General features: G+C 39.7%; 1 protein-coding gene across 4 annotated transcripts in view; it reads right to left on the bottom strand.

Moving 5' to 3' along the window:
* Positions 1–766: 766 nt before the first annotated feature.
* BMS1 (BMS1 ribosome biogenesis factor) overlaps positions 767–15,616 on the bottom strand; it is a 57,291-nt gene continuing 42,441 nt past the window's right edge. For 3 of the 4 annotated variants that reach the window (XM_072806172.1, XM_072806173.1, XM_072806174.1), the window contains exons 14-23: positions 15,002–15,075; positions 14,174–14,350; positions 10,728–10,916; positions 10,459–10,639; positions 10,197–10,255; positions 8,920–9,042; positions 7,835–7,982; positions 7,308–7,483; positions 1,818–1,979; positions 767–1,299 (exon numbers count right to left, since the gene is read on the bottom strand). In XM_072806172.1, the coding sequence (XP_072662273.1) occupies positions 1,069–1,299; positions 1,818–1,979; positions 7,308–7,483; positions 7,835–7,982; positions 8,920–9,042; positions 10,197–10,255; positions 10,459–10,639; positions 10,728–10,916; positions 14,174–14,350; positions 15,002–15,075 (1,520 nt within the window). In that variant the 3' untranslated portion in view covers positions 767–1,068. The remainder of the gene's footprint in view (positions 1,300–1,817; positions 1,980–7,307; positions 7,484–7,834; positions 7,983–8,919; positions 9,043–10,196; positions 10,256–10,458; positions 10,640–10,727; positions 10,917–14,173; positions 14,351–15,001; positions 15,076–15,616) is intronic. The other variant, XM_072806175.1, reaches the window with a different exon arrangement.

The raw sequence follows: 15,616 nt of genomic DNA, 5'->3' as shown, positions 1-15,616 counted from the left end.
AATTTTCACCATATAAGAAATGAAAGCTAAGAAAATTTTAAAGTATTTTTTATTTGTTTTATTTTTTTTTTTTAAATTTTTATTTATTTATTTATGATAGGCACACAGTGAGAGAGAGAGAGGCAGAGACATAGGCAGAGGGAGAAGCAGGCTCCATGCACCGGGAGCCTGATGTGGGATTCGATCCTGGATCTCCAGGATCGCGCCCTGGGCCAAAGGCAGGAGCTAAACTGCTGCGCCACCCAGGGATCCCTATTTGTTTTAAAAGTACAAAAACTTGCCCATTACATGGTAACATAAATTAATAGAAGCAGCTGAATTCTCTCATTTATAGTCAGCCTACTGTGCTATTGCACATCACATGGCCTCTGGAAAACTCAGCTATGCAATGGACCATATACTCTTTTCTAAAATTTTATTTTTTATTTTTTTTTAAATTTTTTTTTTCAATTTTTATTTATTTATGATAGTCACAGAGAGAGAGAGAGAGAGAGAGGCAGAGACATAGGCCGAGGGAGAAGCAGGCTCCATGCACCGGGAGCCCGATGTGGGATTCGATCCCCGGTCTCTAGGATCGCGCCCTGGGCCAAAGGCAGGCGCCAAACCGCTGCGTCACCCAGGGATCCCTTTTCTAAAATTTTAAAGCTAAATTTTCAAGTTAATACTTTCCCCCCTCTGGAAGGGGAAATCATCATGAAAGTGGCAGAATGAGCAATTGTCCACAATCCTCAAGCATTCATCCCTAATGAAAACTATTAAGCCAAAATTAACAGGAAAGTATTTTAATGGTATTTTTGTGAGCACAAAAATTAGACAGGTAAGAGGAATGTGAAGGAATCTATAAAAGCATAAATAATATTCCTTTAAATCTTGACATAACCTAGAGGCTGAGAATGAATAGGTGTTCTATCAGTAGAGTTTCCATTTATCTTCTCCAAGGCACAGTCTAGGCAACAAATCCAACAAAGGTCTTTCTTGGGCTCTAGTGCCCTGCTGTCAGTTTACAAATACTGTCATATTTGAAACCATCCTTCTCTGCAGATCCAAATGACAGTATCTGTCTGAAGCTCATTTTGATAGCTCCTCAGACCCCTTCAGGCTGGACTTTTGATTTTTCCTTTCTTTCTGACCCTGAATTCGGAAGAGCTTCTTCCTGAGGTCCTTCTGTCGCTTCAGTTTCTCTTCTTCCTCCTTCTGCTTCACTTTGTAGTGTTCTTTATTGTGCAAATGTCGTTGCTCCTTGGCCTTCTTCATCTTCTGACTGTGCACTGTACTCAGAGCATCCAACAGTGCAAGGATCTGACAAGGACAAAACCCAGTGAGCGTCAGAATACTCAGACATCGTGCATTCCTTCCAAGTTTCAGAGAACCTAAACACCTCAGCTGATGTAAAGCTAGAATCAATCCATGATCCAAATGAGTATTAACTCAGGGAAAATTTATACGGAACCAGGAAATCATATTGCATGGAGGCGTAAGTAGGAGTGTATTTACTGAGCAAAATACTGAAATAATGGCCTTCACCACAAAGTCACCTTTGTTAATCACTTTGGACACTGTACAACTAAAACACAGTGATTTGCTAGCTGGGTACCTATTTCTCTCCATTAAAATGCATAAGACACAGCATGATTAAACAAAAGAAGGGAAATGGACTCTGGCCTTTCCTCTAACTTCTGGTTCTGGTGCCTCGAATAAGTCTGGCTCTTCTCCTTTCCTGATGAAAATGAGAATGCAATAGAAAAACCAAGTGTGCTTCTGAAAGCTTTATTTTCACATCTAAATGCAACATGCAGGAAGCCATCCATCAACAGTACCTTCCTCTCATGAGGTTCCCTTATGACAGCTGGTCTCCGCCTGTCCTTCGGTATCTTGCCTGCCTTTGCTTGCGTCTTAGGCTTGTTCTTAAATGGCAGGGCCTTCTGCAAGGCTTTTGGAATGTGCAGTGAATTAAAATGTTTCTTTTGCCTCACGATTGGCTAAAAAGAAAAAGAAACACCGCAATGTTATTTTAATTATGATCTATATGCATTTAAAACATGCCAAAAATCTTCTCAATGGATTGACTTTTCCACATCATCAGTAATATCAGAGTCTACTAATCATCAGAAATGAGGATTCAATCATCCATCAAATGTGATTGCCTCAATGGATGTACACTGTTGTAGGCAAAACAGAGAAATACACAGAATATACTTAAATTCTCCCAAAAAATCAACTGTGTCCACATTTATGGTATGAACTATGGGGAGCTCAACAGAGCAGATAAACAGATCCAAAGTTTCTTTTAATGGAAAACCCATTAAAACCCCCTTTTTTTTGGGAGGGGGGGCACTGAGGTGGTTTCTTCTAGCCTAATAACCTAGGTGTTCATCTTCACTATCTACTTCTGTGGATTTAAAGACATAGTTCCTCCTCCAATCAGCAGCAGCTCAAGTGTCCCCCTACCTGATCCTCATTGAAGTTTAACTTTATTCTGTTTCCAATGGAAGGCCAGCTGAGAACAAGGAGATTTAAATGACAGATAAAGGCCAAACATTCTCTACATTCAATTTTTAAGGTTATCTAATTCCTAAGCTTAAATTGAGAAGACCAAAATTTTTACCTGCCTCAAAAATAATAAGTGGAAAGTCTTGCCCTAGATTTTTACCAAGGTCAACGTCCACTATATTGAGAATATTTCTGCTATGTCTTTAAATTTATTATTAAAGACATCATCCACAATAATATTCAACATTCTCTGTTTAGGAAGAACCTAAAATGCTTAGAATGAAGGAACTCAGAGAAATCACATTCTGAAAAAGAGTAAGCACCACACAATAGATACCATGTCCTGTAGCGTGCTTTATTAGAAATTCATGTAACATGATTCAAAATTTTATTACTGTTTTATTTAAAAAGCAATGCATGGGAAACTTCAGTTTCTAGCAGAATGGCAGACTGGTATCCTGCACCCCCTCTTATTATAGAATAATTTATATTTATCCTGCATTAAAACAAATTATTTCAAATTCATTGTCAACCTGTGAAGAAAATAATGAAAGTTCTCAACTACCAAAATCCAAATGAAATGGGATTTTGAAAGGCACTGAGAACTTAGTATTTAAAAAATACTGAATGATGCCAACTACTAGCAACTACTGTTGGTGGGAGTTTAACCTGGTATACTACACCACAATACTACAGGCATACTACAGTGAAGCTGAACACATGCATACCCTGTATCTGCCAATCCCAACCTGGTTGGGGGGGGGGGGGGGCGGGGGGCTGGAAATCTATGCAAAGGAAATGTGTGCACATATACATCAAACAAGTCACACCTAGTGTTCAGGGTAACATTTATTTGTTATTTATTTATTTAATTTATTTTATTTTTTAAAAATATTTTTAGTTATTTATTCATGAGAGACAGAGAGAGAGAGAGAGAGGCAGAAACACAGGCAGAGGGAGAAGCAGGCTTCCTGCAAAGAGCCCGATGCAGGACTCAATCCCTGATCCAGAGATCAAACCCCAAGCTGAAGGCAGATGCTCAATCGCTGAGCCACCCAGGTGTCCCCTGGGCAACATTTATAATGCCCAAAAACTGGAAATTATGTTCATTAATGAATAAACGGACACTGTAACACAACAGAATTCTACTCGATAATAACAAATGAATACTTGCTATCTTCAAGAACATGAATGAATCTCATAAAACTGAATGAATTGAAACCAGGCAAAACAGTATATGCTATATTTATAAAACTAAAAAACAAGCAGAACTAATTTACATGTCAAGAGTCCAGAGAATGGCTATCTTTGAGGTGGAGGTGGGGTAGTGACTAGAAGAAATCATAAGGGGGGGGCTTTTGTTGCGCTGGTAATTCTATTACTTGATCCAGGTGATAGCAATTGGGGTGTGTTAATAAGTTCATGAGCTTACGATTTGTGTATTTTTCTATATTTATGTTAATATTTCACTACAAGGTTTATTATAACTTTCCACAAAAACCCACTCATACTGCTTCAATAAAAATTAGCATATTGATGTTTTTAAAAGTAATACATGTATATGGTGAAGAAAAAAACAGTTCAAAAGAGTATACGGGGGGAGGGGCAAGATGGCGGAAGGGTAGGGTCTCCAAATCACCTGTCTCCACCAAATTACCTAGAAAACCTTCAAATTATCCTGAAAATCTATGAATTCGGCCTGAGAATTAAAGAGAGAACACCTGGAATGCTACAGTGAGAAGAGTTTGCGCTTCTATCAAGGTAGGAAGACGGGAAAAAAGAAATAAAGAAACAAAAGGCATCCAAGGAGGAGGGGCCCCACGAGGAGCCGGGCTGAGGCCGGGGCGAGTGTCCCCAGGACAGGGGAGCCCCGGCCCGGAGAAGCAGGAGCTGCACCAACCTTCCCGGGGCGGAAAGGGGCTCGCAGGGAGTTGGAGCAGGACCTAGGAGGGAGGGGATGCCCTCGGGCTCCCTGGGACAGCAACAGAGCAACTGCGGGCCCAGGAGAGTGCGCCGAGCTCCCTAAGGGCTGCACCGCCCACGGCGGGACCCGGAGCAGCTCGGAGGGGCTCGGGAGGAAGAAAAGGCTCCGTGCGGAGGGGGCTGCGCGGTTCCAGGAGCAGCTCTGGGGGGGTCTCTCGCGGCGGCTCCGCGGAGGGGGCTGCGCAGCCGGGAGCGCGAATCCAACAGCGCAGGCCCAGGAGCACAGGGCGCCGGGACGCAGCCCAGGATCCGGCCTCCCCCCGGGACAGGCAAAGGCCGGGAGGGCCCAGGTCTGCGAGGACGCTTCTGCCCGGAGCTGAGCAGATCAGCGGCCCCGCCCCTGAGCCTCCAGGCCCTGCAGACTGAGAGCTCCGGAATTACTGCGGGGGCTGAATCCAGGTTTCCAGAGCTGGCCCCGCCACTGGGGCTGTTCCTCCTGGGGCCTCACGGGGTAAACAACCCCCACTGAGCCCTGCACCAGGCAGGGGCAGAGCAGCTCCCCCAAGTGCTAACACCTGAAAATCAGCACAACAGGCCCCTCCCCCAGAAGACCAGCTAGACGGACAATTTCCAGGGGAAGCCAAGGAACTTAAAGTATACAGAATCAGAAGATACTCCCCCGTGGTTCTTTTTTTCTTTTTGTTGTTTTGTTTTGTTTTGCTTTTTGATTTGTTTCCTTCCCCCACCCCTTTTTTTCCTTTCTCTTTTTCTTCTTTTTTCTTTTTTTCTTCCTTTTTTTTCTCTTTCTCTTTTCTTTCCTTCTTTCTCTCCTCTCTTTTTCTCCTTTTCCCAATACAACTTGCTTTTGGCCACTCTGCACTGAGCAAAATGACTAGAAGGAAAACCTCACCTCAAAAGAAAGAATCAGAAACAGTCCTCTCTCCCACAGAGTTACAAAATCTGGATTACAATTCAATGTCAGAAAGCCAATTCAGAAGCACTATTATACAGCTACTGGTGGCTCTAGAAAAAAGCATAAAGGACTCAAGAGACTTCATGATTGCAGAATTTAGAGCTAATCAGGCAGAAATTAAATTTCATTCAATTGAATGAGATGCAATCCAAACTAGAAGTCCTAACGACGAGAGTTAATGAGGTGGAAGAACGAGTGAGTGACATAGAAGACAAATTGATAGCAAAGAGGGAAACTGAGGAAAAAAGATAAACAATTAAAAGACCATGAAGATAGATTAAGGGAAATAAACGACAGCCTGAGGAAGAAAAACCTATGTTTAATTGGTGTTCCCGAGGGTGAGGGCGCCGAAAGGGACAGAGGGCCAGAATATGTATTTGAACAAATTTTAGCTGAAAACTTTCCTAATCTGGGAAGGGAAACAGGCATTCAGATCCAGGAAATAGAGAGATCCCCCCTAAAATCAATAAAAACCGTTCAACACCTGGACATTTAATAGTGAAGCTTGCAAATTCCAAAGATAAAGAGAAGATCCTTAAAGCAGCAAGAGACAAGAAATCCCTGACTTTTATGGGGAGGAGTATTAGGGTAACAGCAGACCTCTCCACAGAGACCTGGCAGGCCAGAAAGGGCTGGCAAGATATATTCAGGGTCCTAAATGAGAAGAACATGCAACCAAGAATACTTTATCCAGCAAGGCTCTCATTCAAAATGGAAGGAGAGATAAAGAGCTTCCAAGACAGGCAGGAACTGAAAGAATAGGTGACCTCCAAACCAGCTCTGCAAGAAATTTTAAGGGGGACTCTTAAAATTCCCCTTTAAGAAGTCCAGAGGAACAATCCACAAAAACAAGGACTGAATAGATATCATGATGGCACTAAACTCATATCTTTCAATAGTAACTCTGAACGTGAACAGGCTTAATGACCCCATCAAAAGGCGCAGGGTTTCAGACTGGATAAAAAAGCAGGACCCATCTATTTGCTGTCTACAAGAGACTCATTTTAGACAGAAAGACACCTACAGCCTGAAAATAAAAGGTTGGAGAACCATTTACCATTCGAATGGTCCTCAAAAGAAAGCAGGGGTAGCCATCCTTATATCAAATAAACTAAAATTTACCCCGAAGACTGTAGTAAGAGATGAAGAGGGACACTATATCATACTTAAAGGATCTATCCAACAAGAGGACTTAACAATCCTCAATATATATGCCCCGAATGTGGGAGCTATTTCAGGAGGTAATGGGGAGATGCAAACCAAATAGAGATGCACCAAGAAAAAGATTTACTTAACTGTAGAAGAAAGAACCTTTATGAATTTAACAGAGATGAAAAAATTGTTCTGTTATAGTTAATTTCAAATCAAGTATGAGAAATTCACAAAAGTAAAAAAAACCCTATGAATATGGTGAATACAGCTGTGTTCAGTCTGAAATTACACCTGACTGGACACCAGAAACTACATTCTGGGAAGAAATCTTATGGATATAACAGGTATCAGAAAACCTTTACTTATTGATCATTTACTCCCTCATGAAATGCATGAGGTCTCATACAGGTGAGAGACCCTATTAATGTGAGCTCTACCAGAAAGTCTTTAGGAGAAAAGCACACCTCATTATACATGAGAGAATTCACACTGGTGAGAAGCCCTATAAATATAATGAATTGTTTTCTATAAAATATCACTGAAATTTAAAAAAAAAAAAGAGTATACAATGAAAAGTTTCTCTCCTTTCCCACCTATTAAAACCACTATTACAACTTTCCTGCATTCTTTCCAAAATACTCTATGAATATATATGTTCATTCAAATTTAATGGTAGATTTCCTACTTGAAAATTCAAAACATAGAAAACATTATGTACAGAGCATTTGGATGACCCCCATCTATGGAGCACATGTGTGAGTGACTGTACCTTATACAAAGAATCCTTGTTGGGCTTTAGTTTGACACCATGGGCAAGCCGGAGTTGACCAGTTGTCCGCATTCCTGACCAGGTGTCTTTCTCACCAACTGGTTTTAGCAAAGATGTTACTGGGTTATAGAAGGCTGGAATGGAGACAGGATACCAAGTTCTCATGAAGACAATATCTGGAAAGAAAGATAACTTACTTTAACATTTTCAAAAGAAGATTCATAACCATCTCAACAAACAAAAGAACAAAACATTCACCCCAAATCCTAATTGGCTGCACAGTTATTGAAAAGAAACTTCACCAAGTAAACTACTCTTAAATATCACAAAACTTTTACTGGGTGTGAACCACATGGTTCCATACACAGCATGACTTGGCATACTGCATAAGATGCTTCAACTGGGGAGAGCTAGAGCTGATTCCAATTTTCTAAAACCTGAACTACAACCTCTAATCCACACTGGCTAGAAATCAATAATGAATGGTAACACACTGTTAAGATTACGCCACAGAAAGTTATATTTACCACTCATTAGCAACTTATCCTCAAAGCTGGCCCGGAAAGCTCCTTCTGGAGCCCGGAGTGCTTTCTTGATCTGTCCCCTTATGCCACTGACAGTTCGAATCACAGCACCTTCAAATTTAGCCACTTCCAAGGCAGAATTAAACATTCCCTATAGGTATATGAAAAAAAATCATACATACAAAATCAGATATTTTACTTCTTAGTTCACAAATAGTTGGTAAAAAACAAACAAAAACTTCTTTAATGGTGATAAAATAATCAAAATGCTTTTTCCCCACTATGAGTGGAATTACTAGGTCAAAAAGAATACAATTCTATTTCATCTTCCCAAAAATAACATTAGTCAAGATTCTACTGTAGGTTCATTAGCAAGCTCATCACTGATGCCTTTGTAGAAGAAAAGATCAAAAAGATATTTATTGGACTGAACTGGCTTAGATAGCCTTTGCTGTCACCAACCAGAGCTGGGCTGCAGCTCATATCCTATGACTCAGGTGCACGTGCTCAGAAGATAAGAGAGCTGGATACGTGCTGGTGATATTATTACCTGATATTACAAGAATATTTTATGATCATCTTAACTCTGTACTTTTATGGAAACTCTAATAATAAAATTCTCAATAAATGTCACTCAAACTACCCTCCCACATTAAACTGCACAACAGAGTATATCCATTTCTCCATACCCCTGCCAATAAGTATTTTACAAAATACCTTTGTCTATTTTTCTACTGAGCTGTTTAACAAACCTATGATTCTCCCTTTCTTAATACAAACCAAAAAGGCAGGAAACAAAACCAAGTGAACGAGATAATGTATTTTCAATATTAGCTCTGTCAGTCTCACACAGAATAAGGAATAGCCCCTCGATTAGTATCACTATTAACTTCACCTTAAAATTTTGAGCATATTTAAGTAACATAGACAAGACTAATACAAAGAAGTAAACCAAAAATATCAAAGAACAAGTTTATACAAGATTGTAAATACTCTTTTGAAAACATCAGACTGTATTTTAGAAATATTTCATTCCTCCTTCAATAAAATACACATTTATAAATATGTGAGTATACAGATATACGAACCTTAATAAATGATGTATTCTTGAAAATTTTATATGGAAAACCAGTTAGCTTTAATTTCTTCACAATTTTTATGGATTTATCCAGATCAAGGATAACTCCTGTGGCAGCTATCCGGAAATCAGGCTAGGAAGAACCCCCAAAACTTGAATATAGGAATAATAACAGCAAGAGAAAAACTATAATTCTATGATGCAATAAATTACCAAAGTGCATTTCACTTACAACTACCTAAGAAAGAAAGTAGTATTTTAACAAAAGCAATCTGAAGCTATAATATATATATAAGCCAAACTAATGGTGGTATCTTGAGTATTCTTGGGAGGGTGATTTCACAATAACACCATTTCAAAACCAATGGCCAATTTGGAATGGAAAGGAATATGAAAATTTGGTTACAATGTTTAAGAAAATAAATTGCAGACCCTCAGGGCAGTTTCATCTGCTCATTATTCTGTTTTCTGTCAAATAGAGTCAATAAAACATACTGATTGATCAAATGAAGACTGTATGAACATACTTTTTGCTAAACCAGAATTACTAGCGGAGTAGTCTTATGTCTAGCTCGTATCCAATGTATCCTTAGAACCTAGTACAATGCTTAGCACATGGTGAGCACTACTTAAATTTTTAGAAAAATAAGGGTGCCTGGGCAAATTAAGCATCTGACTCATGATTTCAGCTGGGGTCATGATCTCAGGGTTATGGGATTTGAGGCCCACATTCAGCTCCAAGCTCAGCAGGGAGTCTGCTTGAAGATTTTTCTCTCTCTCTGGCTCCACTCTTTGCTCATGCGTGCATACTCTCCCTCTCTAAAATAAATAAATCTTTAAAAAAATTTTTAAAAGTCCAAAAAATGCGTAAGAATATAAAATGTCATCAGTATCCTAATAATTCTACCTCTCCCTTCTTCACTCACACATCCTACTTAAAAAGATGTAGGAAGGGATCCCTGGGTGGCTCAGTGGTTAAGCGCCTGCCTTTGGCCCAGGGCACGATCCTGGAGTCCTAGGATCGAGTCCCGCATCAGACTCCCTGCGTGGAGCCTGCTTCTCCCTCTGCCTGTGTCTCTGCTTCTCTCTCTCTCTCTGTATCTCTCATGAATGAATAAATAAAAATCTTTAAAATAAAAGGATGTAGGAAAATTAAAAGCAAAGAGAAGTTTTGCTATAAATATTAAAATGAGTCATTTTCAACTTAAAGAGTTTCATGTACATATTCCATATCCAAAACATACTTCTCAGATACAATGTGGAAAATAAAACATTCAAGATATTTACCATTATGTCACTGACAGACTGTACTGCCAAGAACCCAGTTCCCTGTGGAGTGATCGGACCTTACAGAAAATAGAAAAAAATAAGAAAGAAATACAGTGAATCACAAACTTTGGATTCTGTTTTACATATATATGTACTTCAATCCAAAAAAAAAGAGAAAATTCTTATGAATTGGGATTTAATGGAGAAAAGCAAAACTATAATGATGAAGCCTAAAAGGCTTAAATTAACCTACAAGCAAGTTATTCTAATCACATATTACCCCAAAAGGTTGCTCCACAATGCATATGCTGTGGGGTATATTTTAGAAGTCTTTGTCTTCCATTGTGGTCTTCAATATAATAGAGTGGAATAGTCTGAAACCTCCTCCACCCTACAGAAAAAATGATTGGATCTCGGGACTTAAGGATTTTCTTATACCAGCGATGTTTTTTCAGACGCATCTGAGGGGAGAAGAGATTTCAGTTAGATTACTGGTGGAAGCATGGCCGAAGAACCCAAATTGTCAAGCATGCAGCAAAGGATACCTACCTGTACATATCCAACATTGCCTTCACTATTGCCCAAACCACCCAAAATAATTGGGTAATGGGGGTCAAAGTTAAGCACAAATTCACAGGGGACATTTTCTATCTCAATTCGAACATACATCCCAGGTCGAAAACCCTCATATTGAACTCTGGCTTCATCATCTTGATCTTCAAATTCTGCTCGGTTAAGCTATATATGAAAGCGGAAAAAAAAAAAAACAATAAAAAACCCACAATGCTGTGATCTTTAATAAATATACAATTTACATTTAAAAAAATGAGCACTGTCTCATAAAGGGACATGGACATATCACTTATGCTTTATCCTAATTAAAAATAACATACATTCTTATCTTTACAGTTTGTTCAGTATATGTCCCACCTGTTTTCTTCTTTGTTGTTCCAAGGTACAGCAAATGCAAACCACTCTGAAAGCAACACTTAATGCTGGTCAGCCAATACTCTCAACCTCCCAGTCTGCACTTTCTATTCTTACTCTCCAAAAAGTTATTTCATATTTCTCCTTTCTTCAAATATCCAGTATCTCCTCCCTCATCCTCACTCTCAGCTGTTGACTGTTTCTTAATTCACTGAAAAACTAAGCAGTCTTTTTTTTTTTTAATTTTATTTATTCATTTGAGAAAGAGGGATAGACAGAGATAGAGAGTGAGCAAGCAGGGAGAGAGGAAGAGGGAGAAGCAGACTCCCCACTGAGCTGGGAGCCTGACATGGGGCTTGATCACAAGACCCTCAAGCCCCGGAGATCACAACCTGAGCTGAAGGCAGACATTTAACTAGCTGAGCCACCATGGCGCCCCCAAAGCTAACCAGTCTAAGAGAATTTCCACAGCCACCCCTACCAGGGTTTACACCCACATCCAGACTTTTATTATATCTTGTTATTATTATAATATTTATTACTTATTATATTAATGAAAATAATTAAAATTAAGTAAAAATTTTAAATTCAGTTCCCTGGTCACAGCAGTCACATTTCAAGTGATTAGTATCAACACATGGCTAGTGGCTATCATATAAGTCAGCACAGATGGACATTTCCATTATTACAGAAAGTTCTACTAGGCAGTTGCTACAGATTATTTTATGCCAAACTTCATTATGTACTAGATAATATCCACTCCTACTGAACTTCATTCCAACAGGTCTTGCCTATTATTTCTCTCTTCTTAACATCTTCTTTTGACTCTACTTCCTCCAACTATTGCCCAATTTCTCTGCTTCTCTCTGAAGTAAAATGGCTCATAAGTTTTCTGTGCTCATAGTCTCCAGTTCCTCTGCTCCCATTCTTTTAAATTCCCCCAACTTGGACTTTAACCCACATTCCATAAAAATGCTTCCCAAAATCACATAGGGCTTCCACATTCTAATCCGGTTGTCAATTTTATCTTCATTGTAGTTAACACATCAGCAGGATTTAAATACTTTATCCCTCTTTCTCCAGTGGCTTCCAGCATACTCTGTGTTCTCTCTTAGCTTTCTCTCTCTTGAACACTGCTTAATCTCCACTGCTGCTTTATCCTCTCCACCCAGCCTCTGACAATGGAGTACCCACTATCAGTCCTCTCCTGACTCCACGCTCACTTCCCAGGGCATTCCATCTATTCCATGGCTTTAAGCAGCATCAAGATGCTGAGAACTGTCCATCTAAGTCTCTGGCCCCAACCTCTCTCAAGGGCTCCTCCTTGACTACTTGATGCTCCACTTGTCTGAGAGAGACCTCCAACCTGACAGCTCTACACTTCATCTTCCTAGACAAACCTACGCTAACTAGAGTCTTTCCTACCTTACTGACAATTCAATCCTTCCAGCAAGTCATCCTTGTTTCCTCTCACATGCCCCACAGTCAAACTACCTTTGATATACCTTTCAAAAGTATATCCAGAATTTTACTCTTTCTCTTTCACTTCCACATACCTCCTTACCCCCCAGGGTGAATCACCTTAATGTTACTGAACTCTTGCCACAGCAATCCTTTCAAAGGTATGCAGGTCATACATGTCTTTCCTCTGTTCAAAACCCCCCATGGGGGATCCCTGGGTGGCTCAGCGGTTTAGTGCCTGCCTTTGGCCCAGGGCGCGATCCTGGAGTCCCGGGATCGAGTCCCACATCGGGCTCCTGGCATGGAGCCTGCTTCTCCCTCCTCCTGTGTCTGTGCCTCTCTCTCTCTCTCTCTCTCTCTCTCTCTCTCTGTATATATATATATATATATATATATTAAATAAATAAATAAATAAATAGATAGATAGATAGATAGATAGATAGATAGATAGATAGATCTTTAAAAAAGAAAAACTCCCATGGGACCCCATTTCACTCAGAATAAAAAATTCAAAGCCCTTTACAACAGGACACAAGATTCTAGGTGATTTTAAGTTACAAATGGACTGAAGCAAAGGCTTCAGAACTAGCTTTACATGTCTTAGTTACTTCTATCAAAGGCCAGTATAGAGTTGGAGCCACTATGTTAATGACTAAACAAGAGATATTTTCTTTGAATAGATGAAGGCCTAAGTTGGGCAAAGCCTGTGACCACATTTTCACAAATCATATCCTTAACCTATATAAGTGTATTAAGGTATGTTCTAGCTTACAGGAATCCTTGGGACCCCTTTGTCAAAGCACAACTCAAACACTCGCCATCAACTGCATACACATCTTTGTGTCTCCTTCAGAGGCACATCATCAACTCAGTCTGTTCTGCGCCCCGGCAGGGGGGCCAGACCATCTTCTTTTCAGTATTCCACATGTTCCCTTTATCTCCTCATCTAACCTGGCACTTGAAATATCCTCTGAACTCTGATCAAGGTAAGTTTTTATTTTTTTTTAATTTTATTTATTTATTCATGAGAGACAGAGAGAGACACACAAGCAGAGGGAGAAGCAGGTTCCCTGCAGAGAGCCCGATGTGGGACGCGATCCCAGGACCCCGGGATCATGACCTGAGCCAAAGGCAGACGCTCAAGCACTGAGCCACCCAGGCGTCCCAAGGTAAGTTTTTAGAAAAGCTTCCCTGGAGAGCACAGGTGTGTGCACAAGCACTGGTAGGTGCAAGAATCACCCAGCCATTCAAATTAATTATGGTTCCAGGGAGCAGTAATGAGAATGCTTCGGCAATGCCTGCACTAATGAAACACACTGTCTCAAGTCACTAACAGCATGAAATCCTCAACACTTGCTGCCTGTCTCAGTCATTTTTGCTTCCTCAATGCTTGGTACAAAATAGACACCGATATCTTCGCCAGTGATCATAATCAGATGACTGCATGAATAAACAGACTCATCTGCATCTTGACCTAAAAGTCCAAACCAGAGGCACAGAAGCAGGTCAGGAAGCAGAGACCTAAACAAAATTATGTATTCACAACACAATTATAGCCTTGAAATAAAGGCTTGAAATAAAACTTGATAGGAACCAAGTTTTCTTACCTGTGCTTGTTTATGCATTTCTCCTTTAAGATCATCAAAATATGTGCTTTCTCCTTCATCATATTCTGCATCAAACATCTCCTTCAATTTTCTCTTCTTATCCAAATGCTTTTTCCTGGCACTTTCCTCTGTACTGGGGTCAATTTCTTCCTTATTAACTTCTTCTACATCTTCAATCTTAAATTTAGAGAAGACAAAATTTTGTAAAAGTCTGTGGAAATCTTTTCTTTATACATTAAAGCATATTTTTAACGTTCTATCTGAGCTGCAAAAATCTTGGTTATGATCATCATGAAAACAAAACAAAAAACAAACCAAACCAAAACACAGCCTTTGGTTCTAAATAACATGTACTACTGTAAGAGACATTTAAACATCTACATTACAATAAACTGTGTGGCTTCTTAATCTTGCTGGGAATGCCAAATATGAATAAAAATAACAGCAAGTATCCCCACTCAGATACTCCCCAGACATGGTTTTAAAGAAATATTAGGGAGAATAGGTATTTAATTCTTTTAAATGGTACTTAAATTTAAGAAGAGGAGAATGATGGCAAAAGGAATGGTAGAAAGAAAGATGGTGACTCGGGAGCTAAACTTTCAATGACTGAAGAATCATAATGACAACAAGAAGTAAGTAGGTGTCACCCAAAAATTCACGAATAACAAACCAACAACTTTGATTTGTTCCCAATCTCCATATTTTTAGGAAGGAATCTATCCACTCTATAATCTACACAGATAAGTAAGATCTGCATTTCTTACTATGGGCCTCTCTCAGAACATAGTGACCAGTGACTGACTGCCAGCCATGGCAAAATCATACCTGAGTATCTGGGTCTGATTTTCCCTTGTGCACGTCCCCTGTTTCCAGGTCTTCAAAGTCACCATAGAGCTCTTCTGGGAAAAGAACACCCAAATGTCTTCTATGAATAGGGCTTGCATATGACACTGCAGCACCACCAGGTTCACTGTGTACTCTGAAGCCCAAATTTCGTTTTTATCCCTCTTATTACTACACACCCTAGGAGAATCCTGTACTTACACTGGCTTCTTTTTCTTGTTAAACTGTCAGTATTTCATCACCTTTTTGGATGAAGCACATGGACTCAACCCATATTTCCTTACTTTTCTTTGATATCCCACTTAGCCAAGAGCTATTTTTCTAATATAGGTAGTAAACACTTCATAGCAGAGATGCACAGAGATACATGCATGGCCCTAGAGGGGAGTCCCCGAGATCAACAGTAACATGAAAAAAAAAAAAAAAAACAAAAAGAAACCACACACACACACACACACACAAAACAAAACATGAAAAAACCATGGCTTGATTAACAGCACATAGGGCAAAGAGTCTCAGTAGTAGGAGCAACACTAAACGATGTATGGCATACCTAGGAAAAATCTTAGATTAAATAAATTACAGTAATTAGAGTAA

The sequence above is a fragment of the Canis lupus genome, chromosome 29, assembly GCF_048164855.1.
Source record: "Canis lupus baileyi chromosome 29, mCanLup2.hap1, whole genome shotgun sequence".
NCBI lineage: Eukaryota > Metazoa > Chordata > Mammalia > Carnivora > Canidae > Canis > Canis lupus.
Note: the sequence above shows the minus strand (reverse complement) of the source record. Positions and strands in the feature narration are given on the sequence as shown.